The 27,381-nt window shown below is 38.5% G+C and overlaps 1 protein-coding gene and 1 long non-coding RNA gene across 2 annotated transcripts in view; one reads left to right on the top strand and one right to left on the bottom strand.

The window, feature by feature from the left end:
- The window catches only part of LOC103460411 (uncharacterized), a 34,994-nt gene that overhangs the window by 5,303 nt on the left and 2,310 nt on the right, over positions 1-27,381 (top strand). Inside the window, exons 2-21 of the mRNA XM_081613914.1 lie at positions 721-834; positions 3,589-3,716; positions 6,277-6,301; positions 6,880-6,990; positions 9,762-9,878; positions 10,238-10,407; positions 10,730-10,817; positions 17,028-17,492; positions 18,917-19,207; positions 21,348-21,446; positions 21,516-21,677; positions 21,986-22,087; positions 22,518-22,576; positions 23,919-24,066; positions 24,983-25,087; positions 25,296-25,448; positions 25,519-25,686; positions 25,763-25,936; positions 26,928-27,017; positions 27,101-27,184. Of these exons, the coding sequence (XP_081470040.1) occupies positions 721-834; positions 3,589-3,716; positions 6,277-6,301; positions 6,880-6,990; positions 9,762-9,878; positions 10,238-10,407; positions 10,730-10,817; positions 17,028-17,492; positions 18,917-19,207; positions 21,348-21,446; positions 21,516-21,677; positions 21,986-22,087; positions 22,518-22,576; positions 23,919-24,066; positions 24,983-25,087; positions 25,296-25,448; positions 25,519-25,686; positions 25,763-25,936; positions 26,928-27,017; positions 27,101-27,184 (2,853 nt within the window). The remainder of the gene's footprint in view (positions 1-720; positions 835-3,588; positions 3,717-6,276; positions 6,302-6,879; positions 6,991-9,761; positions 9,879-10,237; positions 10,408-10,729; positions 10,818-17,027; positions 17,493-18,916; positions 19,208-21,347; positions 21,447-21,515; positions 21,678-21,985; positions 22,088-22,517; positions 22,577-23,918; positions 24,067-24,982; positions 25,088-25,295; positions 25,449-25,518; positions 25,687-25,762; positions 25,937-26,927; positions 27,018-27,100; positions 27,185-27,381) is intronic.
- LOC103460412 (uncharacterized) lies at positions 1,488-2,505 on the bottom strand. The gene is made up of 3 exons (XR_014090267.1): positions 2,487-2,505; positions 1,889-2,330; positions 1,488-1,781 (listed from the first exon to the last, which is right to left on the bottom strand). It is a non-coding gene; the product is annotated as an uncharacterized LOC103460412 (long non-coding RNA).

Here is a 27,381-nt window from a genome sequence, read left to right as displayed (position 1 = left end):
AGGAAACGCTGGAAATGGAGGGTTTGACCGCAGAACCCTGCACTGCAAAAACGCAACGTTGTACCAAGTGGTTTTATTTAGATTCTATTGCAAATATGTTAGAACACTTAAAATGAGACAAAACTTACCTACAAGTAACTTTTTATCAAGATGAAAGAGCTTGTTTTAGGCCATTAATTCCTTAATGTTGATGAAAAAAGTGGCAGTTTATTTCACTTACAGCAGTTTGATCTGCAATCAAACTCTTTATTTTTTCATTATATTGAGGAATTATTGTCTTAAACTCTTAGATCTGTTTGTAAAGTTACTTAAAAGTTTGTTCATTTGAAATAACAGAAGTTTGTGTTTTACCACAAACTGCTAGTTTGCATCCGTGATGCGGAAAAATCAACAAAATGCTGATATTTTGGTGAAAACATCATCATCTTCATCATCTATTAAAAAAACACAATTAAATCAAATCGATCTGTTGACCGTCTGACCGGTTCATCGGTTTAGGAAACGATTTTCCTCCAGATTTACGGTGAAGAAGTAAAGAAATTCCTGACCTGCACGGAAGCTAGCGTCAGTTAGCTCGGAAGCTACGTTAGCCCAGTGTCTGACGTTAGCTTAAAGCTGCGGCGCTTCACTCTGCTGTTTTCAAGTGTTGTGAAACTCTCTGGTTCTGAAAGTTGAGTCGGACTCGCTGATAAATCGCTTCGCTCCCGTCTCTCTGCTCAGACTGCGGATTTTCAGAGGGGCGGAGACGAGCTGCCCGTTTCTGTGGACGAGCTACGGCAGCTGATAGAGGACAAAGTTAGCTTCCTGCAGCTAGCGCCTGGAGACAACCAGCAGGTAAAAACCTCACAGGTTTAAAATTTATGAATCAGAGCCACTCAGAGAAGCTCAGAACTGGAGTGAAGGAATCAGATTCATTAGTGATCTGAATAGTGCGGAGTGCTGTTTTAGTCGGATCCGCCTGCAGGTCTGAGGTTTTTCTGGAGAAACGTCGGTGAATGTTACATTTAAAGTTTTTTCCTTAGATTTCAAGTTGAATTTAGGTCTGGACTTTGACTAGGCCGTTCTGATACATGAATCTGGTTTGATCTAAACCAGGAGTGTCCAAACTTTTTAACTTAAACTACAGATGTGCCAAAAAATTCATTAAATTAGGCAAAAATGTATTTGTTGTGATTTTTAAAAAAAAATGCATTAACAATTATTGATTAACAATTGATAGCAAAAGGTGCTTAATAAAATATATTTTAAACTGAGTGAAGCTGAAACTGTCGGTTTGAGTTCTGGGTAAAACATGTTTACAGACGAGGAAGATTTTTTTTATCTTTAATGCAGAAACGTAAATATTTTTGTACAGTTGCGGCTTCATTGCTGCTCTGAGGCAACATGTTCCAGTTAATGACTAATAAATTACTGAATCAGCTGAAAATTATTTCAATAAGTGATTAATCTGATTAATTTCCTATCAAATGCACTCCACACTTTTCAGATTTTTTTTTTTTAAATATTGAATTATGACTCATAAAATCCCCTAAATAAGAAACTAAATGAAGGAAAATGTTGAAATTTCTCCTGAGGTTTGGAGAAAAACATGTTTGTTGTCAGGATCGTGTTTCTGATCCGACCCGGTTGCTTCATCCTGACCGTCTGGACTTTTATTTCATCGCGCCTCGTTTTTCCTCTCCTCGCATGGAATCTGCTTCAGTCGGCGCTGAGATTAAAAACCAACCTGGATTCAGACGGAGATTATTGGAAATCCTTCATCTGATCCGTTTTTATTCCTCCTGTAAAAACACAAAATATCGACAAATAGTTTCTAGTTTAAACATTTTAGTTCACAGGAAATGAGACTAAATTGAGAAAGTGAAGCTTTTTGAAGTCAGTTTCTTACAATCAGTTTAGAATAACTAGTTTCTCTGGTAGATTATTAATAATCTGCCAGAGAATATCAATATCAGGGGATTATTGATCGATATTTGGCTGAAATGGAGGTAAATGTTGTCCAGCCGGTTCCTGCTGGTCGGTTCTGACTCAGTCGGACTCAGACGGACAGATGACGGGGTGGATCGGGTCGATCTGCCAGGATGACTCAGCCGGTCTGTTGTCTTCCAGCCCACGGCGCCTCCGGCCGCTTCAGCAGGCTGAGACTGGACCAGAACCGGGCCGCGCCGCCGGTACTGATGTCCTCGGTCTGATCCGGTTCTGTCCGGTTAGCAGGACCGCTGGGTTCTGCTCGGCTTCGCTCCGGTTCAGATTACATCTTTACTTTAACTGTCACTCGGCTCTTAAAGGGCCGGTTCACCTGAACCGTCGGTCCAGATCCGGTCATCGCACTGTAAAAAGTGAATAACTGGATCAAACACTTTGCCTCAGCAAACACGTGGCGACAGTGGAGAGCAGCAAGAATGGCTCATTGGTGTGGCGTTTAGCGTTAGCTTTGCTAACTATGATGTTGGTAAAGAGCTTTAGCATTAGCTTCTGCTAAACACCAGGTTGGTAAAGAGCTTTAGCATTAGCTTCTGCTAAACACCAGGTTGGTGTAAAGAGCTTTAGCATTAGCTTCTGCTAAATATGATGTTGGTGAAGAGCTTTAGCATTAGCTTCTGCTAAATATGAAGTTGGTAAAGAGCTGTAGCATTAGCTTCTGCTAAATATGAAGTTGGTAAAGAGCTGTAGCATTAGCTTCTGCTAAATACCAGGTTGGTAAAGAGCTTTAGCATTAGCTTCTGCTAAATATGATGTTGGTAAAGAGCTTTAGCATTAGCTTCTGCTAAATATGATGTTGGTAAAGAGCTTTAGCATTAGCTTCTGCTAAATATGATGTTGGTAAAGAGCTGTAGCATTAGCTTCTGCTAAATACCAGGTTGGTAAAGAGCTTTAGCATTAGCTTCTGCTAAATATGATGTTGGTAAAGAGCTTTAGCATTAGCTTCTGCTAAATATGATGTTGGTAAAGAGCTTTAGCATTAGCTTCTGCTAAATATGATGTTGGTAAAGAGCTGTAGCATTAGCTTCTGCTAAATACCAGGTTGGTAAAGAGCTTTAGCATTAGCTTCTGCTAAATACGAAGTTGGTAAAGAGCTTTAGCATTAGCTTCTGCTAAATACCAGGTTGGTAAAGAGCTTTAGCATTAGCTTCTGCTAAATACCAGGTTGGTAAAGAGCTTTAGCATTAGCTTCTGCTAAATACGAAGTTGGTAAAGAGCTTTAGCATTAGCTTCTGCTAAATACGAAGTTGGTAAAGAGCTTTAGCATTAGCTTCTGCTAAATATGATGTTGGTAAAGAGCTTTGGTTGTTTTTCTTTAGTTGTCCAGACGTCTCTCTCTCTCTCTCTCTCTCTCTCTCTCTCTCTCTCTCTCTCTCTTGTCCTTCCAGCGTCTCTCAGGGTTTCTGTCCACAGACAGATGTTGCTCATCCTAGGCCCACTGGGTCAGGGGTCCTTTCTATCAGAGCTGTTAGCTTGTGAAATTACAAACTTGTGGTTGAGTCTCTAACTTCTAGAGTTAATATTCTGGAAACCAGGATTTCTGATGCGTCGTCCGTCGCCTGGCTAAGGATGACCTCTGAACTCTGGTTGAAATGTCTCCGTCAGGGTTTGGTGTTGGAGGAGAAGCCAGAACAGGAGCTGTCACGGTTTGCTGCTCTGAGTCAGGAGTTGACCTTTCACCTCCAGGAGCTGCAGAGCCGAACGGAGCAGGAGCTCAGAAACATCCAGACACAGTGAGTGGGAACCAGCGCCAGCTGGCTACTGGTCTGTGCTGGTCAGAGGAAAGGAGAAAAACTTTCTGGATTAATAATTTCTAGAATTATTTTTTACAGATTCTTTGTTTTCCCCCTTTAAATTACGATACATTTAACTGATATTCTTTCATTATTTCTTACAATAATTACTCTTATTGGCAGCGGTCGGCACATTTACGCTAACGGGCAAATAGAGGAGCTAATTTTTAGCTTAGCGGTTAGCTTAACATTTAGCACATTTAGCTTCTGCTAAGTTAAAGTTTCCAGATACGTTTTAAAGTCGTTCTGTTGTCTGGACTGTTTTCCAACTTTCAGTTGGATAAAGTCGGACGTCTGTTGACGTTTGGTTATCGAGTCGAATCATGCTAACGTTCATGTTGCCGTTGAGACGACGTGGATATAAACGTGGTGGAATTTAGCATGTTAGCATCAGCTTCCGCTAAATGCTGTTTGGGTCGAGCTTCTATGAAATGCTGCGCCGATGTAGCACTTTAGCATTGTGACTGGTGCACACAGCAAAAAGCCCAGTGTTAATTTAACTCTGAAGAGTTAAATTTGACTCTGAAGAGTTAAATTCAGAGTTAAATATTAACACTGAAAAAGTGTTAATATTTAACTCTGTGGGAGTTAAATCAACACTGGGAATTATGTTGTTAACTCCCACAGAGTTGATATTAACACTTTTTCAGTGTTTATTTACTCCACACTCCTCAGAGTTAAATTAACTCTGGGCTTTTTGCTGTGCAGCAGAGGATTGTGGGACGTTTAACGTTGCAGTCGGTAGAGAAATATATAAATATTATATTGGTAAATGATTTTGACTCATATTTTCAGATCCTGAGTTTCAAATGAATTAGAACTAAACTGCTGTTTTTGTATTGATCATGTGTTTTTTTTTTCAATATATCTGATCAAAACTGGACTTTTTCTACGAGTTAAACATTCCCGCTTGGCTTTGGAGGTTTTGTTGAATTAACTGACGCTCAAAAGGCAAATATTGGTTCGTTTATTAGCAGAAAAGGATAAAACCTTAAAGCTGCCTGATGATTCAGTGCCTCAGTCAGAACATGAAACCTGCCTGGTGTTTGTTTTATTAGCTCTCCTCTCTGTTAGCGCGCGGCGCGGCGTGGCGCGGCGCGGTGCGGCGCGGCGCTGTTTGAACATGAGTGGGTGTGGAGCGGCTCGGTGTTGGTTTGTGGGATTTTCTTGTCACATCAAAGTGTCTCCTGACAGCAGCAGGTTCTGCTTCGCTGCAGCAGACAACAGGATCCTACTTGCCTTCCTGAGTTTGAGTCGAGCAGAAGGAAACGAAAGTGGATTCTTCGTCCGTTCGTTCGTTTGTGGGAGGGATTCCTGTGGGAACCGCAGCAAACGGAAAAAAAAAACCTTAGTGAGGCTCTGACTTCCTGTCTGGACATTTTAAATCTGGACCGATGCAAGTTTTGGTCCACTTTATAAAACGTGAATCGTCAAATTTAAACACATAAGTTTGATTTTTAAAGTGTTTTGATCAAAATCAAGTTTATTCACCAAGTTTATTTCACTTTGTATTTACTGTAAATGCACAAAAAGGAAAAGTAATAAATAAATATTTAACTTTGAAGCCAAACCATGTGTGTCCAGGATGTGTGTGGTCTGCAGACGTTAACTACCTTCACTGAATCTGACGAGCAACAAAAAAAACTAAACATACCTGGAAAAAAACAGCTTGAATCTGAAAATGTGTTCTTTTTTTTTCCACTCTAACATTTTGGCCTAAATGTAGCTCCATAAGGCTGTCTTTAACATGTCTTATTTCCCATATAAAACCCTGGACAGACATGAAAATGGACACACATGTCCACAGGAACGTCTTGTCCCTTTCAGTGGAGGAATATTTACTTTAACTGGACTTTTACTTTTCACACAGTCACTGGTTGTTTGAGGAAAAACTTTTGGTCCAGTTCGTTCTGCTTCCAAGTGGGAATCACCATGGCAACAAGTGACTCAACATTTTCCTTTTCTTTTTCTTTTTTTTAAATAAATCCAACATGGAGCCAAGTATATTGTAGAGTTTGAGTTTTAGTGCTTTTTATTGATTAAGAAGAAACAGGAAGAGGCTTCAACTTGGACTTTCAAAATAAAGTCAATATGTTCATAAAAAGAACAAACTGGTGTGTTGCGGTTTAGATTGTTGGAAATTCGGGTTTCAGATACTTAAAATGACCTGGAAGCTGCATGAAGGGGTTTGGATTTGATTTGATTCACTTTTTTTTTAGAGTGAAAAACGTTAAATATCCAAACAGGAAGTGACTTTTCCCACATAGTTTGACATCCTGAGTTTGGATTTTCTTCGCATGTTCAGGTTCTTGTGTGATTGATTGTCTCTGTAGACACGTTTCTACTGCTACAGACGCATCATTTCATTCCTCCTGGTGCTGATGAAGATGTGAACTTTAGTTTTGAGCTCATCTCTTTTCTGCTGTCGGAACCAGAACCAGATTTTCTCTCGTCTCGGTTTTTTTCTCTCACGTCGCCGTTTCTCCTTCCTTTGTTTCAGAAGAGGCGAGTCAAAACACATCGAGGTGTGGCGGCTCACACACACACACACACACACACACACACACACACACACACACACACACACACACACACACCCTCTCCTTTAAACTCAGATCAGAGTCCAGATTCTTATCTCTGATTTATCTGCTGCTGGACGATTTGACGTCTGATCAGCTGATCCTTTAAATCTGAAGTAAATCGACTAGTTTCTCTTGTTTGCTGATTATTGAGCCCACAGTTTTCGGCCTCTCTCTGCTGCTGTCAGCTGAGACAAACACGGTATGAAGCACGGTGGAGGAGGAATGATGCTGTGGGCTCGGCAGCCAGAGAGCCTTGAAGTTATTGGTTTCTATCAGAGTCCATTCAAAGCCTTCTAGAGTCGGATGTGAGTCCAGGTTTGATGCAATCTGGGTTGTTGGGGAGAAAAAAAAACTGCTGGAGTGGCCTAGTCAAAGTCCAGCTGCAAACATTAATCAACTGTAAAGTGGGGTTTTTTATTTTATTTTAATTTGCCTCTGCATGTAAATAACTGGAGAAGTTTGCGGAGGAGAGGCGTAGTTTCCATCACGACTGTGCGCGTTGCCATGGTTTCCGCTGACAGGCTGCGGTTATGCAACGGGACTACATCGCTGCCAACAGCAACAGGCCGACTGACAGGTTGGAAACGTCCCAGCTGAGCTGCCAGATCAGCGTTTCGTCTGTAAATCTGAAAGTGACGGGAGAAAAAGCCGCTGAACCTGCTGCAGCGTGAGATAAACCGTCACTGGACCCGCCTCGTAAATCCACCAGAACCCGACGGGTTTGACCTTCAGCCTCCGTTCACCGACCTTCACGGGAAACTTAAGATTCAGCAAATGGTTTTAAAGAAAAACTGACATTTTTCATTTAGTTTTTGCTGACGATGCATGAATTACAAATCCACTTCAAAAAATGATTGTTTTATTGAACTACACCGCCAGGTCAGCCAGGCCAGGCGGTGGCGCTGTAGTGCTTCCGTAGAATGACGCAGAAAAACACCCGTAGAGAGAGAAATATATGGAGCTACAACGTTGTAGTTTAAAAATGGAAGCGGCTCACATGAAAACACAGAAACGATTATTTTTGCAACCGGATCTCTAAATTATTAAAGTTAATCTGAAATCATCTGAACTACCAAATTAACAACAAAAAAATCAGAGCTGAGCATCAAAACCTGCAACGTGAAAGTGAGTTACAAAAATATTTTATGATTTTTAGGAATATAAATAATCAATATTTGAAATTCATGACGTTGTTTTGCATTTTTCTGGTATTAAATCTCTCACGGATCAGTTTATATTCTCTGATGTATCGTAATAATTTATAATTTGCATTAGCTGAAGCTTTGATCTGGGCACCATCCCAGCCTCCAGCCCAGGGCCCCACAGCCTGTGGCTCCGGCCCTGGACTCGGGTTTTTCTGGTTGTGAAATAATGAGGGGATAAAAACCCGGCAGGTTCTGGTGCGGGGAGCGCTGTGTCGTCTTCACGGCTCTCCGTACGTCAGCTGATCCGCCGGCAGTGTGTCAGGTTCTGGTTCCGGTCCACCGGGACGTTTCCCCGGCGATTCGTCCTGGTTTCCTCCAATAAATACGTTTGAATAACAACAAGGAGATTCACACAAAACGGCAGATTTTACTGTAATATTTAAAATGTTTCACTTTTGTGTTTGTAAACGAACTTTTACGCTTTTATTTCTCGTATTATTGAGCATTTTAATGAATTACGGAGATCAATTCTGGGTAAAAACGTGATTATCCCCCTAAAATGATTCTCATCAAACAAAATCTGAAGTAAAAGCTAAATGAAATTTTAAAATGGCATGAAAACTAACCTGTTTCACGGTGGCAGCATCATGCTGCGGGCTTCCTTTCAACACCACAGGAGTAAAGAAGTGAAATCAGTGAAAATATATGGGAATAAAACAGAAACTTCATCAGTTTTTCTCTGAAGGATCACAGATTAGATTTGATCTGAATTATTTTTAAATGTTGATGTTTTTAAACACCCTAAAAATGGATATTTAAAAAAAAAAAATTAGAAATAATATCTAATTTCTGGACTAAAACAGTTTATCTCTGTGTTTCTGCTCTACATCATGAATTAAATCCGTCTCTTCAGGTGAAGCTTCTCCTCCTTAAGCTAAATTTATTTCTCTGTGTTTTTATTCTTTGAAATGATTCGCCTGCTTCATCAAAGCCTCGTCAAACTAAACACTTCAGATCCTCTGATGCTTTCTAACAGAGGTCTAGTGCCTCCCAGTGGACAGATGGGGAATCACTCACTGCTTCCGTCATCATTTTAAAGCAGAAAAATGAGAATAATCACAATATTTTTTATTATAAATCAAGTTTTTCGGTGATCAGCTGGTTTTGGGTTTTCTGGGGTGAAACGGAACAAACAGATTCCTTCAGACTTGTTTTTACTCAAACAGCCAAAAAAAAAAAAAAAAAAAAACTGAAATATGTGTTGAACAAGTTGCTCAATAATTACATTTCTGCAAAGCTTCGTCGTTTTTCACTCCCTAAATATTTGCTGTTCTGTTTTATCTTGGAATATTGAATGATTTCCAGAAGAACAATCCAGTTTGTGTGGAGCACTAAAGCAGCCAAAATGAAAATAAATACAGAAATAAATGAAAGCCAGTTAAATCTGGCAGCAAAGCAGATGTAACAATAAAGAGCAGAGACATGGGAGGAAGTCTGGGGATAAATGTGAGAAATGAGCAGACGAAGAAATAAAAAAGGTACAGCTATAAAAATAAACTCAGGCTAAATATTTCCAGATATAAAAAATATTTTTGTAAATTAAAAAAAAAGCAAAACAGGGAAATAAATTGAGACAATAAATCTGTACAATACATAAAACGGTACAAATCTGAGAAACAAGTTAACTATTTATACAAGTTTTAAAATTGTAAGTAAAATAATTCATATAAATATTAGTTTTTTTCTGTTTAAGAATTTTGTCAGTATTGGTCCTCCATTGTTTTGTATTTAATTTATTTTACAATTTGTAACTTTGTAACTTTTATTCATTTTGTATGTATTAGTCCTCCATACATATAGCTGTACTTTACTAGTTATGTCTCTCTGAAGCCTTTATTAATTTTGACTCTATCAGTGCCCCATACTTTTAGTACTTTTAGTACTCATTTGCTACATCTGTAGCATTTAATTATGGCAGTACTAGTCTTCCATGCATTTACTATGAGTATGGCTCTGAAGTTGTTAATTTTGGCTGTATTGGCTCTCCATACATTTGTACTTGATTTATTTTACTATTTACATATCTCTGTAGTCTTTATTCGTAATATGGCCACATTAGTAGTACTCATCTCATTTTCCTCTTTATAAATCTTTGCAGCTGTTATTAGTTTTGGCCGTGTTGGTGGTCCGTACCTGTGCTGCTGTTGTGATAGTTGTAAATCAGCAGGGAGGGACTCTGAATGTGTTTTTGTCTCCAGACTGTGTGGGATCGAAGGCCGCCTGCAGCAGCTGACAGCCGAGCCGCCCGACCTTCAGCAGAAGAAGAAACAGACAGAAGAAGAAGAAGAAGCGACGCCTGCCTTCAGACGGCCGCCGTAAGTTAAACACCCAGACGTCACTTTGAGGAAACATTCAGCAGATCAGCATCGATTCAGAATCATGGAGAAGGTTTTCCTTACAAAGAGCAAAATCTGTTCATTGATTCGTTTCTGAGTCCACAGTTTGAAAAACAATCACAGGAAACAGGAAACGCGTTTGATTTCAGAATAAAAGATGTTAGGATGTGAAAGTAGCAGGAGAATAAAATGACTTGATAACTTTTAGCTTTTTTCTTATTGAAACAACTTTTTTCATCAAATATTCTGATATTATAATTTATTCCCTAATAATCCGTCGTAGCTCCTCTCAGCAGCTGCCTGATGAAAATGTTTTCCATTTCCTCGTGTTTCTGCAGAAGCTTGACGCCGTCGTAGCCGATCGTTTGATCCGGTCTGAACAGCTGGTGTTCCAGGAGCAGGCACTGAGCGCGCTCCGTGACCTGCTGACCCTCGACCTGCACAGGTACCAGGAAGAGAGCCGCAAACTCACCTGCTTCACTGAGAAGATCATCGGCCGAGCGCACAGGTAAAACCAGCTGGATCCACCAGAGATGAGCACCAAACTATGAGGAGATTTAAAAAAAACAAAATGGCACCTTAAATTTCAAAATCCAAATAATTATTTTTAGTTTAGCTAAAATCAAGAGCTGTAATAACTCTGGTACAATGTAAGCTAATTACAAATGAAGCTAATGCTAGCAGGTATGCTACAAACACAGAGTGGCTTAGGATGATAAAGCATCTGGTGTTGGTATGTTGGCCCCCCATGAAACCAGCTTCGGGCCCCATACGGGCTTGTTCCGGCCCTGTTGATCGTTGATGGATGAATAATTATCCATCTTTTCCAGGCCAGACGGAGAGAAAACGTTCATCTGTGCAGGCGGTGAAGAAAGTATGCAAGGAAAGAACGAGGCGGAGCTGGAAAAGAAGAACATGGTACAGAAAAACGTCTTAAAACATTTTAAACGTTTAACTTCAGATGAATCTTCAGGGTGGATTTAAGTGTTAAAGACTAAAAACTAACATTTTCTAACCTGCAACACTCGGGGTTACAAGAGTTTTAAAGGGTTTTAGTTTTATTTCATTTGGACTTTTTGTCTAATTCGGTTAGTTTTAGTTAACATTGTTTGGTTTTTATTAGTTTTTTCAGATTTTGGTTGATTTTGAGGTGCAGATTTCAAAAAGGTAAATTTTTGTTCTGTAGTTTTCTACAAAGTTTTCTAGCAAAATGGCAAAAAATTTTCCAACTCTGAACTTTAAAAAAGTGACACAAAAAAAACGTTTTCCTCAAATATACATTTATATAAGAAACTTCATTAAATCACTGTTTCAAATATTGTGAAATTAATATTAAATATGCTACTATTATTCTAATAAATTAGGAAGTAAACCACGTTAAACAACTTTTGAATTCAGCAGATATTAAAATAAATCTGTTGCTCTGTAACTTGATGTAAAACTGTTTCGCTCATTTTGAACCCATTTCTCAGGGATGGTTTTTATTTAAACACGTTTAATCGTTTGACGAGCGAACAGAAATAACCGATAGCTGCTGATGAAGGATGACAACATGGCCGCCGCCTCTTTGTGTTTGCGCTGAGCCTGGCGTCCGTCCAGCTGTTGTCAGTCTTCCTCAGACAGTCGGAGGAGAGACGGAGGAAACATCTGGACGCTCATCTGGCTCTGTCTGTCACACACACACCTAAAAAAATCAACAGAAAACATCCCATAATAACCTGACAGAGTTGTGACGGGAAATGATGAGGGAAGAAACCTGGTTTGGAGTCTTATTATAACAGGAAAGCTGTCAAGGTGTCACCACAGTTTAACTCTGAGAGCTTAAACGCAAACAGCCGACAGGCAGCAACAAGCAGGCCTGGGATTCCTGCCCAAAAGAAAAGACGTTTCTGCTGCTAAATGCTTCATATCACGCTCCCAAAAGTCAATCCTGATGTGTTGGAAAAACATCTGCACAGTGTGACGCAACACCAAACTCCTACGGGGCAAAAGTTTGGTCAAAAATGCAAAGTTTTCTAATATTCAGAAAAAGGCTTTTAAAGATGCAAAACTCAAGTTGTGCAACTTCAGTGAAATGATAAACAGGTGGCAAAAAAAAACCCCCCAGCAATTTGGAAATGTTGAAATCACTCCATTCCAAAACCTTTATGAGAAATGTATGGAAGCTCACTACTGCCATGAAAGTAAAAAAATAAAAAATACAAGCCCAACAGGAGTTCTGAAAGTCAAAATTGGGAGTTTCTGTCATAACTTTGAGTTTGAATGTCACGATTGCAAATTTTAGTCAAAATTACAAATTTAAAATTAGAAATTTATGTTTTAAAGTCATATGTATGAGTTCAAAGTCATAACTTTACATTTTGAAGTCATAAATGTGATAATAAATGTCATGTATTTTAGTTTAAGGTTGTAACTATGACTGTAGTTACTATAAAGGGCCTTCATTTTGTTCTTTCTTGACAGAAATGTGCTTCCATACATTTAAGAACAGATTTGTAAGAAAACAGTGGTGAACAATCGATCAACAATGAACAATTGAGTTAATAGAGGAGCTTCTTAAAGAGACAGAGGCCCAATTCCAGGTGTTACGTTATTTATGTAAAACATAAATTTATTTTAAGTCACATTTCATACATGCATATAATTTTTATAACAACTAAAGGTAACATAGCTACCTGATTGTGCCTTGGAAACACTTTAAAAAGTGGATAAAACACCTGAATCATTAAAATATGGTGGAAAACTAAAAAACAAACAAACTTATTTATATCAAATGTTCATCAAAATTCAGCTGTGATGAAACCATGAAGTCACTCGCTGTGTGGATTCAGAGGGAATTGGGTCACATCCTGTTAAAAACTGGGTTCACACGCTGACAGATGTCGGGTTTTACCCCTCAAATTATTTATTCACAAACCAGAGAGTTTCCTGAGCAGCCCCCCCGCCACCTCTCTGTGACCTCTGACCCTCTTTATCAGATAATTCAGTTACTGTGGATAATCACATCATTTTGATTACGTGTTAATCTAATGGGTTTAGGCTGGACTGAATTAAAAACGATGATCCATCCAGGATGTAGGAACATGGTGGGGATCGCTGAGCCGCTGTTACTGGTTCAGTCCATTTTTAGGTCTAAAACTTTGGTTTTACACCTAAAATGTGTAAATTTTCAGTGTAAAAAAGGAAATATTGCTCAGCAGGCGTCACCTTTTCTTCAGTTCCAGTGTTATATGTAAAAAAAATCAACAAAACAAATAGAAATTGCAATAAAATTAAGAAAAATAAATTACAGTGATTGTAATAAATCTTGAGTGAAAAGTAAAATCAGACATTTTGTTTTTAATCTGTTGAAAAATGAGACAAAAAAAACAAACATTTGAACAAATGTAAAGTATTTATAGCCTTCTGAATAATTAACGATCCACCATTCTTTAATAACTGAACAGCTGTTTGCATGTTTCCACATTTTGGTGTTGAATCTTCCAGGCGTATGAATAATTATGAGCTTAAATGTGTGTCAAAAACATCACAGGAGCTTTGAAAAAACATCCAAAGTAGATTTTAAACTAATTGATGAAGTAATATAAAGAAAAACATGACATTTATTTTCTCCTCTGTTTTCATAATGTCAGTAAATTTAATATTTGATCAATCGGATCTTTTATTGCCACATAAATTCTCCTTTATGAAGCTGAATGACGTGACGGTGAGATCCTCTTCCTCTACACTGTTATCCTGAAGCATGCGAGACTTTCATAGCGTTTCCCAGAATGCACCTCTGCTGTGTATGTGGGTCAGATGGTACTCTGTTTATCGCCATATGTTTGTTACTGTAGTGAGGCTGCAGGGAATAGAGTCAGAAATAAGAGCCAGGAGGATGTTTGTGTTTTTATTGAACGATGCGGTTCATTTCTCTGACAGACGACTTCTAATCGATTTCAGCTCATTTTATGTTCTGTCAGTTTAACTCAGGTTATTTTTTATTTTTTATTGGAGATCTTATCTGTTTACTCATACTTGATTGTTTATTTGGTGCTTTCAGGACATGATTTCTGTGTTTTTAGTCATTTTCCTTTTTCTTTATTGTACTTTATATTAACCGCTAATTAGCAAGCTATACAGCTAGCCTTACATTTTATAAATCAGTTTTATTGTTTTACAAAGAAGTTACTGATTCTACTTATACAGCAAATTTTTATTAATATTTTAAAATTTTTGTCCTTTAACTTCAGCTTATTTAATTCTTTGTCTATTATTAAATCAAACTAGCTTGAAACAGCTAATCCATTTAGCTATCTTGCTAACTCCGCTAGGTTTTGAGTACTAGTATGTTCTTTGCTGTTTATGAAAATAATAGTGTCTAGTTTTTTTTTTTAAATATACAAAGGTGTTGGTTTAGATCATTTTTATTTAATGTCTGTTTTCATCCAGCACCAACTAAGCTAGCTATCTAAATACGCTTTAAGATTAGAGTGTCTGTAATTCCATTGCTTTAAAATCCAAATAATGTTTTGCGGTATTTCCACTAAATAAGAAAAGTTAGAATCACACGTGAATAAGTTGTTAAGAAACATGATCAGCCTACTACTTCCTGTTGCCTTCTTTGTGGTTTCTGCCAGTAGTAACATTCTGTTATTAATCATGACTTGTGGGATGTGAATTTTTTTTTTTTCATTTTGGTTTTATGAGGAAAAACCAATTTGGATAAGGCCAATAAAAACCCATCTCATCTTTGCACCAAAACTATTTTGAAAATTGACATTTCCATTAAATGAATTAGTTTTTCTGGAATTATATGGTGAATGCAAAAGGCGCTGGTGAAAATTGAATGAAAATGTTCCAGATTTTTGGTGGTCTTCTATATTCCGATATAAATTAACTTGGCTTCCACTCATAATGCAGCGCTCTGAACATGAGCAGAGACAACAAGCAGCTTCTGCCCGTTTCTGACACTCGAGCGCTCGGGAAGCCTGAACTCACTGGGCAAAAATAATAACTTTAAAAGTCATCGGCTTGGAGCTAATCCCACCGCGGCCTGTGGACATTTTAATACCGGAGTGATTAGCAGTGATCCTAAAGCCCGGCCAGCCCGCGCCGTCAGGCCCGGGCGGCCGGCCCGCCCCAGCCTCGGCTCTCCGTCCCTGGGGGAGGCGCTCAGGCGAGTCCCCGGATTAAGGCCACTCTGGAAAGTTAAACCCCTGGACATCCGCCACTTCATTTCTCTAAGTGGCATCAGTTCCCTCGTTATGACTGTTAATTAAAGTTGGATTTATTCAACAGGATTTCTTTACTTTCCTGGCAAAAAAATATAGTTGACATTTTCTGTTTTTTTCCCATATTTCTGTTGAATTAAGTGGATTTTTTTGTTTTTCATGGCTTGTCCGTGTTGTTTATCTGTTTTTTATTTGTGTGAGAAAGTGGGAAGCTGTGTGTTTGGGGGGAGGGCTGGGAATTTTTTCATATGAGTGAGCAGATGTTGCAGTTTCTCAGGAGGGATTTATGTCAGGATGGGAACACACACAACACTCTGGGCTGTGTGTCATAATGAATGCATTTATCAGTCAACATCTACACACTGAACACGGCATGCACAGAGAAAAAGCCTTTTATTAACACTGAAATAAACACCCAGGCATATATCAGGGATATAACAGGACGTTATGTTTGTTTTATTCATCGTTCTTGGTTTTCACCAACATTTAGAGGAGACATGTTTTAGGAGGGTAGATTTGCAGAAAAATATTATAAACAACTAACCCGAGTAAGGACAGAAAGATTTAGATTATCAAATATGGAAGAAGAAAAAAATATTTAATCATGAGAATAAGTCGTATTACCAGAATAAAATTGGTATAATTTGAGAATAAAGTCGTGATAAGTAAAAATATTGTAATATGAGAAAGTCACAATAATATGATAAAAATATAATATGGGAATAAAGTTACAATGATACGAGAATTAAGTTATAATGTAAAGAAAATAAAGTACAAATATGTAAATTAAGTCCAAATATGAGAATAGAATTAAGTTGTACCATACAACATATTTGCTGTATTATCTCGACTTTTTTATTGTAATATTATGACTTTATTCTCGTAATTATTTTTTAAAAGGTTTTATTGGCTCTAGTGGCCTTTATTTTGATAGTTAATTGACAGGAAAGTGGGTATTGACAAAGGGGGGAAGATGTGCAGCAACGGTCACCCGGCTGGGAGTCGAACCGGCGACGGCCGCGTCGAGGACTAATGCCTCCATATGTGGGTTGTGCTTAACCCCTGCGCCACCACAACACACCAGTAATTAGTTTTTTAAATGCAGCACTCAGTCCTAGTAAAAGGATCAAATCATTTTATTGTGAATTGTTCTGCAGTTTTACTAAACTCAACTTATATAGATTCAACCTGTCTGACAGCACAAAGCAAAGGTCACAATTAGAAAACTGCTTTTCATATAAACTTTGGTTGTTGGTATAAAATTGTTTTTGCTGTGAAATATTTGTGACCAAAATAGCTGGACCGTTCCTTCAGTGATGCATCCTAAGTGCACAAAGCTGCGTTATCACAGATCCTTCCCTTCCTCCAGCTCCTGTTTGACTCTATACCATTTTTCAGCCATTTTTATCGATTTCTCCAAAGCATCTGATTCAGTTAATTATGAAGTTTTATTAGAGTTTTCACACTATTGACTTGGATTTGAATTTTCAGACATTCATTACTGTAGCTGAATGTATGAAAATGTAAAATGTTAAACATTTAGGATTTTTAATCGATGATTCTTTGTCTTTTACTTCCCACATTCAACAGCTGGTAAAGAAGCTGAGATTGAAATTGGGATTTTATATAATTTGAGGTGATTGGTTGATGCTACATTTGTGCTGGACTGCAGTGATGCCTCTACTAAATGTCTTTACTCACTGGTTTACTATTAGTTTGTCAGCAGGTTGAGTTTTTGCTTATGAACTTGCGCAGAAATCTGAAACATATTTATATATTTTACTCCTGCTCTTTCTGATGGGTAATATTTACCAGATGTGTGTGTATTTACAGAATCGGTTAGAGTGTGGCTCCGGATCAGAGTCCTGTCTAACAGCTGTGTGGGGGGATTTGTTGCTGTGTTTACCTCTTTCAGCATCGGCCAGTAAGTTCCCAGATTCCCAGTAAAGAGGGACCACATGGCGGCCATGTTGGTTCCAACCTGCGGCGAGCCGACAGCATCAAAGACCTGCTGAGTCGATTCTCCGGTCCGACTCCGTACTTGTTTTCGTCTCAGAGCGCTTTCTCTGGACACAGACGAGTCCTCAGGTCGGTTTCCATGGAGTCGCTCAACTCTTCCAAGTCCAAGCTGAGTGTTTTCACGCCGAGTGCCGTTGAAGAGCTTGGGAGTTCGACTCCCACCATCACGGCGACTCCATCCAGAGATGCCAAACAGAACGAGGCGGAGTCGACCAAGAAGGGAGCCAAATCCACGAAGATAACCACCAGCGTTGAGAGTCCAGTAGAGGGCAGCACTCAGAAGACGGATTCAGAAACGACGAGCAAACTGAAAACTCCGAAGTCTGGTAGAGATTCGGTGGCCGACTCTGGCTTGGGATCGGTAAGAGAAGGAGGATCAAATCCGATCCAGACGAGCCGCACCGATCTGGGGAACTTTGCACCTTTCTGGACGCTTCATCAAACATCGATTTGCATGATCATTGATCCGACTTAAAGGCACAGCACCACTTCAAACCTTTAGAGCACATCAACAATTTTTAATCGTCGACTGAACCTCTTTGTCATCGTTGATTTCTTTATTTTCCTACAATGCCTTGACAAAACACTTCTGCCTCTTTAACTCTCAGATTTTGTCTTGGTACAACCACAAGCTTTGATGTATTTGGAAATTACACCGACAGATCCACACAAACATAACTGGGATAAAAATGATGCATGTTTGAGAAATATTGACATAAAACTTTTGAACTGTGGGATGAATTTGTTCCAAGCTTTGAACACAGTTAATCTGAAAATAGACGCAACACTCTAGACTTTTATTTGCTAGTAAATAACATGCATCATTTTCTCTCCATGTTGTAATTTTTTATAACTTTATGTTGATTCATTACAGAAAACCTCAATAAAATTCACTAAAGGTTGTGGTTGAGACAAAAGTAGCTTCAAGATATTTCTACAAGGCACCAAATTTTCCTCTTTATGTAAATAATGACTTGATTTTATTTCACAAAACAAGAATTTAAACTAATGGATCTGCTTGATTGGATTTTGCTTCTGTTTTTGTTTGCTTTCTGAACTGTTTCCCAGCTTTTCCACAAAGTGTGATGATTGTAAGGTTGGAAAAATGATGGTCTACAATAAAAAAACGGCCATGAACCTGATTCTTTAGGTCACCTTTCCCAAAATGTTGCCTCATAAGAAACCTGCAGGTTCATACAGTGTTGAAAAAATGAGAAATTAACTTTTCATTTCTGAGTCTGGATAAGAAAATAAATTGGAGAATAACAAACAAAGTGGTAAACAAGAAGGCTGGGGAGTGTTTTGTCCATGATTGCATTTTCTTTGCATTGATTTAAGAAAAAGTGTAAATAATGACAATATTTTGATTCCCTACAAAGTAGAACAAGGTGGATGTTTTCAGCTATTTTGGGTTTAAGTGCAAACTCAGGTGGCAGTATTTCTTACTTCTACCCCACTGCTACCTCAGTCTTGCATAACTAATTTGAAAGGCTCAAAAATGGCAGCCATCTTGAAAAATTGCTGTCATCCTGAAATTTAAGCAGCTAATGGGAAATATTGAAAACGTATGACCAAAGGGTGAGCATGCCACTGTGTATGCTTGTATCCACACATGAAAGGTTTTTAGAGTAATGTACTGCACAAAAAATTAACTCTTTAAACTTTCCAAATCTTGTTTTTGCTTATCCGTTCCTTCATGGTGGAATGAAAACGCCTTAAATCTTTTGATTTACTCCTCAACTGCATCTCCATCTTTCCTCTGAATCCTCTGCCTCCGTCCTCCAGGAGTCAGAAATGGATTCCAGCAAGCAGTCCGACAGCCCGACCGAGGAGGAGCCGACCACGCCCAGAACCACCATCGTCACCCCAAGCCCCAAGTACCAGCTTCTGATGAATCACGACCTGAAGACCAACGGGCTGAGCAGCAGGGAGTCCAACGGGCCGGGCGGCGGCGGGTCGGTCGGGGACAAAAGTCCCCTGCTCTCCAGATGGGAGACCACCCGGATGGGGACGAACAACTTCCGTGGGTCCCTGGAGTCCCTGGCCTCTCGGGACTGGGAAACCGGTTCTGACAGGGTGAGTGAGGAAGACCAGAATGTGTGTGTGTGTGTGTGTGTGTGAGGGATTTTGGTAGATTAAATTTGGGCCAAATAGAAACCAGATGCTAAGGGATAACAGTCATTCCAGAGTTAACAGCGCCATCACATGGAGGAAATGGGAACTGATTTAATTGCTCTGCAGAAATCTAAAGGTCTGTTTTGAATTTATGTCAAAAGCTGTGAAGTTGATTTATTCTGGGTATAAAAAGACTTAAATTTAAAGCTTAAGTAATAGTTCAATCCTCAAAAATATAACAATAAGATTTAGAGACCTTAACATTTATCTTTAAAGGAATTTATTAAGCTCAAATATATAGAAAACAACTTAAAAGAAATGAATAACAAAATGTACAATATACAAAAAATGTAAAAAATAAAGTTTTACTGTTTTTTTTAAAATAAAGATTTAGCAATAGTTGAGGCCTCACATATTAAAAATATCAAATATTAAAAATAAAATTTAGACACCTACTATTCAGCTTAAAAGGAATTTATTTACTTTAAATATATAGAAAACAATTTATGTCAATAATGAAATAAAAAATCAGTTTCAAAAGAAAAACAATGTAATTTAATATTTTCAAAAAGTGAAGATTAAATGATACTTAAAGCATTAGTTGCTCCTAAAAATGAAGAAATTTTTTTTTATTTAATATTCTATATCTTTTTAAACTAAAGTTGAGATTTAGAGACTTTATTTTTAAAGGGACTTTGTTTACCTCACGTGTAGAAAACCATAAAAAAGTAGATGCATAGAGTGACAAGTTTTAAAGTTCAAAATAGTGAACATTTTGGTAAAATTGTAACATTTAAAGTATTTGAAAAGAATAGAATTAAGGTTATCACTAAACATTTTAACGCAAGAAAAACTGTTTTATGATGTAAATGTTTTCAAGTTTAATGGTATTTAAAAAACTTTTAAAAATGAAGTCTATTTAATGTATTTTGCCAAACAAATTTCTAAACTTATTAAATATTGTTAAATAAGAGTTTTTGCCGCCTTTATTTAAATAAACGGGTATAAATAAATTATGATTTTTTAAAATTTTATTTAGCTTGGTACAATATTGTATAATTAATCAGATTATTTGATTAACTGATTTATCCCCAAACCTTCCAGCAGTAACTTGTCCGTTGCAGAATGAGTCCAATCTAATCTTTTCTTTCCAGTTTATACACAGCGCCACCTTCTGGAAGAAACACAGATTGAAGGTTTTTCGCTCCGTCGGCTGACTCACAGTTTCCAATCAGAGCACAGAAACTCGGCTTCGATTAATGTTTTTATTTTACAAAAATCACGTCTGACGTACTGCGACGAAGTAATGGAGACAAACTGAGAGGATTTTCTTTTAATTACAAGAAGAAAGTTATAATATTAGCAGAAGAAAGTCGTAAAATTACAAGAAAAAGTTGTTTTAATGAGAAAAACGTGGATAGTGTTTCTTTCTTCAAAATATATTCAAAATCCTGCTGCTGATTATAATTTAGTTGATGTGTTAAAAGATGAAGAGTTTCCTGTTTATAAAACTGATACCAAACTATAATTTCACAAGATGCTAAACAGTCCTCATCTTAAGGCTAAGACTAATTATTTATGTAGAACAGTTTTTTTATTGCAGTTTTCTTGTCATTTTATGACTTTATTTTGGCATTTTTATGATTATTCTTGAAATATTACATTTGTAGTCTATTATTACAAATTAATATTATAACTTTAAGCTGGAATTATGACTTTGTTCTCATATTATTTTGACTTTATTCTTTATTTTTGTATTTTTATGACTTTTTTCTCATTAATTCTGTTAATCATAAAATGTTACAATATTCACAACTTTTTCTGGTATTGTGACTTTATTTACATGATATTTTGACTTTATTCTTGTAATTTTTAAAACCAAACTTCTCTCAGTCTGGCTCTAACTCTCCATCTCCACGTTAATGTGTCACTCAGCAGAAATGAAACGATAATTCACAGCTGATGTCACGTTTTTCCTGTTACAGTAATAACTGTCTTGATCCCAGCTCCACATCAGAATGCTGCATTTGTTTGCATAAAATTTGTTTTTTTCTGTTTTAATTTGCTGGCAGTAAACTGAACGCCTGTTGTGTGTTTTCAGACGGGCGTTGTCGACAGCCCTCCCCGGGTCTTCAACAGTCCGTACGCCACGACCACCTCCATGGATTACACCCCGACCTACAGGATGTCCGAGTACAAGGTGCGTTTCTGGTTTCAGTGTGAAGCGGAGAGCCGGAGCTTCAGCGGATGACGTTGGGTTTGTCTCCAGGTTCAGGGCGGACTCTCTCCGGCCACCTCAGAGATGAACCTGTACAGCTTCAACAGCCGCAGCACCAGCCCCATCAGCCTGCCCTCGTCCACGCTGACCAGCCAGCGCACACGCTTCTCCACCTACGACACCCTGAGGAGAAGGCCTGAGATCAACAACACGGTACAAACACGCGCCTGTCTCTTTAAGGAAGCAAATGGAAAAAAATCAATGTTTAAAGTTTGTTCATTCAACAAAAACATCAACTGTTATGTAATATTATGACATCATTCTTGTGCACTTAAAATCTTTTCATATTATTCAACTTTATCCTTATATTACTGCATCTTTAATCTGTTATTATGACTTTCTTGTATTTTTACTTTATTCATATAGTATTACAACCTTTTTTTCGTAGACCCTCAAAGTACACAAAAAAATTATTTAGCGGCTAAAAAGTAAATTTTACTGTGTTCACATCTGACCAGCAGGTGGCGCCTGTTCACTACAGCATGCGCTCCGCCACATTGGGAGCACCGAATAAGAAAGACTTCATAGAAGAACTGACCAAACAACTGGACGTCTGTCAGAAGGTAAAAATAAACCTCACATTAATAAAATGCTAATCTGGTTCTACAGATGCATCTGAATAAATTAAAATGATACCAAAAAGTTTATTTTATTTCAGAGAGTAAGCCATAAAGATAGTTATTCAAGATGCTGGCTGCTCTGAGTTCTTTTTCCAAGCAAATATTAACAGAAAGTTGAGTGGACGGAAGAAAAAGTTAGTAGGGAAAAGGTGTGCAATCTCAGGGCTGAACTGAAATGTCCAGTTTAGACTAAATTTGGCATAAAAGTTAAAGATTTAAAGACATTTTGTTTGGTTTTGTCTAAGCTAGGAGGTCCATGAGGTTCTGACTGCTGTGACTTTAACCAATAATCCCAGAGTTTACCAGTAAAAAACTGATTTTATCAGACTGAATTATTAAACAATATTTCTAATGTTTTGTGTGTTTTGTTCAGCGCAACGCCTTCCTGGAAGCAGAGAGCGTCGAGATGGAGAAAGAGAGGAACCAGATCAGGTCAGAGCGGATGAGCCTCGTCGTCAGAGATGGTTTCAACTATTTATGCTTTAATGTCTTAATCCAGATTAATCTGCTAGATTGAGTAACGGAGGTCAAGTGGGGAAAAGTATGGGGTGAATGGAAACGAATGGAGTAACATCAGGCTTTAGTGGTTTTAGGTTTTCTCTTTGGCTAAAGACCATTAGTCATTTCTCCTGCTAGCACTAGCTAGCATCTGTCATACCAAACCATACCAACTTTATTTATAAAGCACTTTAAAAACAACCACAGCTGATACAAAGTGCTGTACATTAAAACACAACGTAATAAAAAAATAAAAACTATTAGTTTAAAAATGAAATATACAATTTAAAACTAGATCCCGCTGGTGTTGAAAGCCAAGTAAAATAAATGGGTTTTAAGACGAACTTTAAAAATTACCCAGAATGCCCTGTTCTGTAGTCCACTTCCTGCTTTTGGAGTGGTTTTTGGTCCTCATGGTGTTCACATATGCACTCGAACTGAACCAAAGTTCACTTTAACTGAACCAAAGGTATCTGCAGGCTCCACAAAATCAGATTTAAGACTTTTTAAGACCTTTTTTAATTCCACCCTGAAATAAATTTAGGAAAAATAAGAACTGCAAATATTGGGCATTGTTGGGACATCATATTGTATGAAACATAGAAAATCAGTGAAACTTCTGGGGTGTGTTTGTGACTGTTGGCAGCAGCTTTGTGTTATTCACGTTGAAAATGACTCCTTACATCTTTAACCTCCATACCACCTAGCTTAAAAGTTTTTTTGAAACAGAATGCAGCTAACGCTAACTTTGAATGGGTTGGCAGCAAAAGTAGTTCAGTAGTGAAATCGTTCAGCAAAATGGAAGTAATTTTGCACTGACCACAAAAAATGAACACAAAAAAATCTAGCTATTTGGCAAGCAGGGGTATATTAGCAGCTAGCAGTTAGCTGTAGCCTCAACCATCTTGAGTCATCTTGAGTCACAGAATGCAGTGAAGATGACTCAAACTTTTGCCTGAGAGAAGAGAAAAAGTAACTACATAGAATATTTGTGATTATAATCATGCTACAATAAAATCTAAGACCAGTGATTAATGAATTTAAGGCAAACGTAATTTTTTAAAAAGAACTTATGAGAGTTTAAGGCCTTACTTTTAAAACCTGGGTGGGAATGCACCACTGACTGTGGTCCAATGAACATACTTTAGGAATCCTTAGCATTGGTTAATAAATTGGTTTTGTCTGTTGCAGTTGCATGTTTGTTTATTGTTTCATTTGCTGCTTCTACCATCTGAAGCGTAAACCTCATCGGTAACGGTCCGATTGTCCTGTGAAGGTTCGAGATGCGCGCCCTGCTGGTGAACAACGAGGACCTGCTGAGGACCAACGCCCAGCTGAACAACGAGCTGAAGAGAACCAGAGAGCAGATGATCGAGATGGACAAGGAGAGCCAGGGCTACAGAGAGCGATGCCGAGAGATGGAGGTGAGGCGGAGCAGGATATTACTGTCAAGATTAGCATGCTAATCCCTCTGTCGCATGCTTTTCATGGTGAAGTCAGAATGATGGACATGTTTCAAGATGGCCGCCATTTTTGTGCCTTTTAAGCCAGTTATCATAAAATGTTTCCCGCCACATCACGTTTTCAACTATTTGTACATGTTAGATGCAAAAGTATGTAGCAAAATCAGACACCAAACCTGAAACTGAGGATTTTGGTGTTTTCAAGTCTGACAACTGATGTGAGATTTTTACATTAAAGTCTCACACCAGTTGTCAGCTGGAAGGACATGAAGATCTGTAACCATGTCAATTATCCAGTCCTCTTAATGGTTAGCATTATGTTCTGCTATTTTTTTTTATGTGTTTAGCACCTTAAAGTTAACTTCTGCCATTGTTTAAATATTTTTAGCAATTTAGCATTAGCTTCCTGGCATTTAGCGGTTTATTGCTAGCTTCTGTTATTTTATGTGTTTAGCGTTAATTTTCTCTAGTTTTTATGTGATTAGCAGTTTAGCATTAGTTTTTCCTAATACTTATGTTTAGCTTAGCAGCGGTTAGTGAAACTAACTTTTTGGTTAGTTAGTTTCACTGGCAATAACTACTCCTGATTTTAGTGCAAACAGACATTCTTCACAACTATGATAGCCAAATATGTATTATTTTTTTGACACAAAAATTTTTAATTTGTGATTTTAAAAAATGTAATAACATTTTCTGGATGACCATGGCGGCCATCTTGAATTTTTCAGTGGCTAATGTTTTTTTTCCCCAAACAAACAAGTGAGAATTTATGTTCTGTAAGAGATTTAGCTAAAATATTAAATTAAGATGTTAATTAAAACAGAAGGTCGTATCAGTTTGGTTTCAGTCTGTGTGACATTCGTTGTTTGTTTTGCAGATTGAGGTGAAGGAAGCCCGGGAGATGATGGTGGAGGCCAACACTCAGGAGTACGCCTTCAACTTCCTGCAGCAGTCCCTGAAGAACAAGATCCAGGATGCTGAGGTAGAACCAGACGAGCTGCTGTGAATCTCATCCAAACAGAACAAACTGCATAGACCCCCTATAGACGTCTGAGAAGTCTTTTTACACTTTATCTGTTATTGTAGACCACAAACTACCACCATTACTTCTTCCTAGTCGGCCATGTTTGTTCGTTGAGTTCTACTTCCTGGTTCTGCTTCCTGATTCTCTGCTGCTGTTTGGCGTTCAGGAGAACCTGGAGAAGCAGACCCAACACGCAAAGTCTCTGGCCGAGAAGCTGTGGCTGGCAGAGCGGCAGCTGGAGGAGATGGAGGTGGAGAAAGAGACCCGAGACAAGAAGACGTCTGAGCTCAACAGCACCATCCTCAGGCTGGAGGAGGAGGTGCAGAAACATTTAATCTGATGGTTTCTGGGCTGTGAGAGGCGGCGCTAACGGCTGCTTCTGTTTCCAGCTGAGCGAGGCGCTGCAGTCGTCCACCCAGAACTCAGCAGAACTGAACCTCCACCTGAAGCTGCGTGAAGACGCCCAGATGAGGGTGGAGGAGCTGGATGAGGCGCTGCTGGAGAAGGACCAGGAGGTCCAGAGGCTGCAGCTGCTGGTCAGCAAGCTGCAGGGAGAGGTACGCAGCTGCAGCAGGCATGAAGCAGGCGCTTAGCTGCTGCTGCTGCTTCAGGTTCTGGTTCTGTCGGGTCCAGGTGTCCGGGAAGCTGATCGATAAGGAGCGCAGCCTGGAGGAGGAGATCCAGCTGCGGGAGCGGCTGCAGCTGCAGTGCAGGCAGGCCGAGCGCACGGTGGACGACCTGACCATGGAGCTGCACAGCACCAACCAGGCCAAGGACGACCTGGCCAAGCAGCTCAAGGTGGCCCAGGTACTGCCTGAGCAAAAACCAAAAACCCAGAGGGGAAAACTCACTGGACCCTGGAGGTGTAACTGATCAAAAACAGTAAAAAAAAAATATTATTTATGAAGCAATTAATAATTGGACAGATAAAGATGATTCTTAACAGGAGATTTTTTTTATTTTTATTTTTTGCTGAATTAACCAGGTGAAGCTAAAAACATTTCTGGTAAAACGGATTTATAAAATTTTATTTTCTTATCCTAAATGCTAACTTATATATATTTTTTATACAGTTTTGGCTTCATTACTGCTCTGAAAGTTTTATTTCATCAAGTTGCCTTTCTTAATACGACTAGTTAACCGATTATTAAATGAATATCTCAATAATCCATTCATTATTTTCTTATTAAACACTTTATAAAATCTACAAGTAGAATAAAAAACAATGACAGATGAGAGACTAACATCTTCATTCTTTAAATAACTTAAATAGTTTCATTTTTATTTTATTTCTGCACCATATTGATCACAGACTTTAACATGACAGGAAGCTGCATAGTGAGAAATGCTGCCCTCTGCAGGTGGGAGCTGGCATTACTTTAACTCAATGTTTTTGACAGTTTTTTGGAGAAAATTGGCTCAAAGAATAATGTACCAGCACAAAAATAATGATAAAGAAAAGCAATGAGTTGTTGATGTTTGCTGTCAGACTTGTGAAACAGTGTAGTGATTGTACAGATTGTAGTTTCTGCTGAAATGTTTGAGTCTTTATTAAACTCAGGTTAAGTAGGTCAGTTTCTATTCTGGGTTTATTTATAAGAAATGAGCAATAAGTTTCTCTTTAAGCACTAAAATATTTTTTTAGTTTCTAAATGTTTTTCTGTGAAGCAGAGACGTCCACATGAGTTAACCAGACATTCAACCATCGGTTTGGGGTTAATGAGGCATTAATTATGCTAATCCTGTTCAGCCGTAAACCAAGATGAAACGCCGAGCCGTTTGTGTTTCTGCTGAACAGGAGAAGCTGATCGACGTGGAAACGGAGCTGGAGGATCTGCTGGAGAGCGAGCAGCGCTGGGCCGCCAAGCACAAGAAGAACCTTGAGCAGGTAGGGCGCCGCCTGCTGGCGGAGCGCCGCCGCTGAGCCGGGACTTCAACCGGACCGGCGCGATACTTTCTGCTGTGTTTCAGACGGAGCAGCTGCAGCTGAAGCTGATCCAGGAGAAAGATCTGAACGACCAGCTGGAAACGGATAAGACCTTCATGGAGAGACAGGTGACCTTTAACCTTTATCCTCACGTCATTGTTAAATATTAAACGATTGATCATTTCATCAGCTACTTAGTACTTCAATAGACTTTTTGCCAAATGTTTTTTACTGTTATTTGAGTTTGAATTTCTTGGACGGATACTTTTACTTGAGTAGAAACATGTTGAAGTAGTTCTGTTGTTACAGAAGTACAAAGTTTAGG

This window comes from Poecilia reticulata, chromosome 12, assembly GCF_904066995.2.
Source record: "Poecilia reticulata chromosome 12, P_reticulata-male-v2, whole genome shotgun sequence".
NCBI lineage: Eukaryota > Metazoa > Chordata > Actinopteri > Cyprinodontiformes > Poeciliidae > Poecilia > Poecilia reticulata.
The sequence above is the reverse complement of the archived record's forward strand: the minus strand, read 5'-3'. Positions and strand labels throughout refer to the sequence as shown.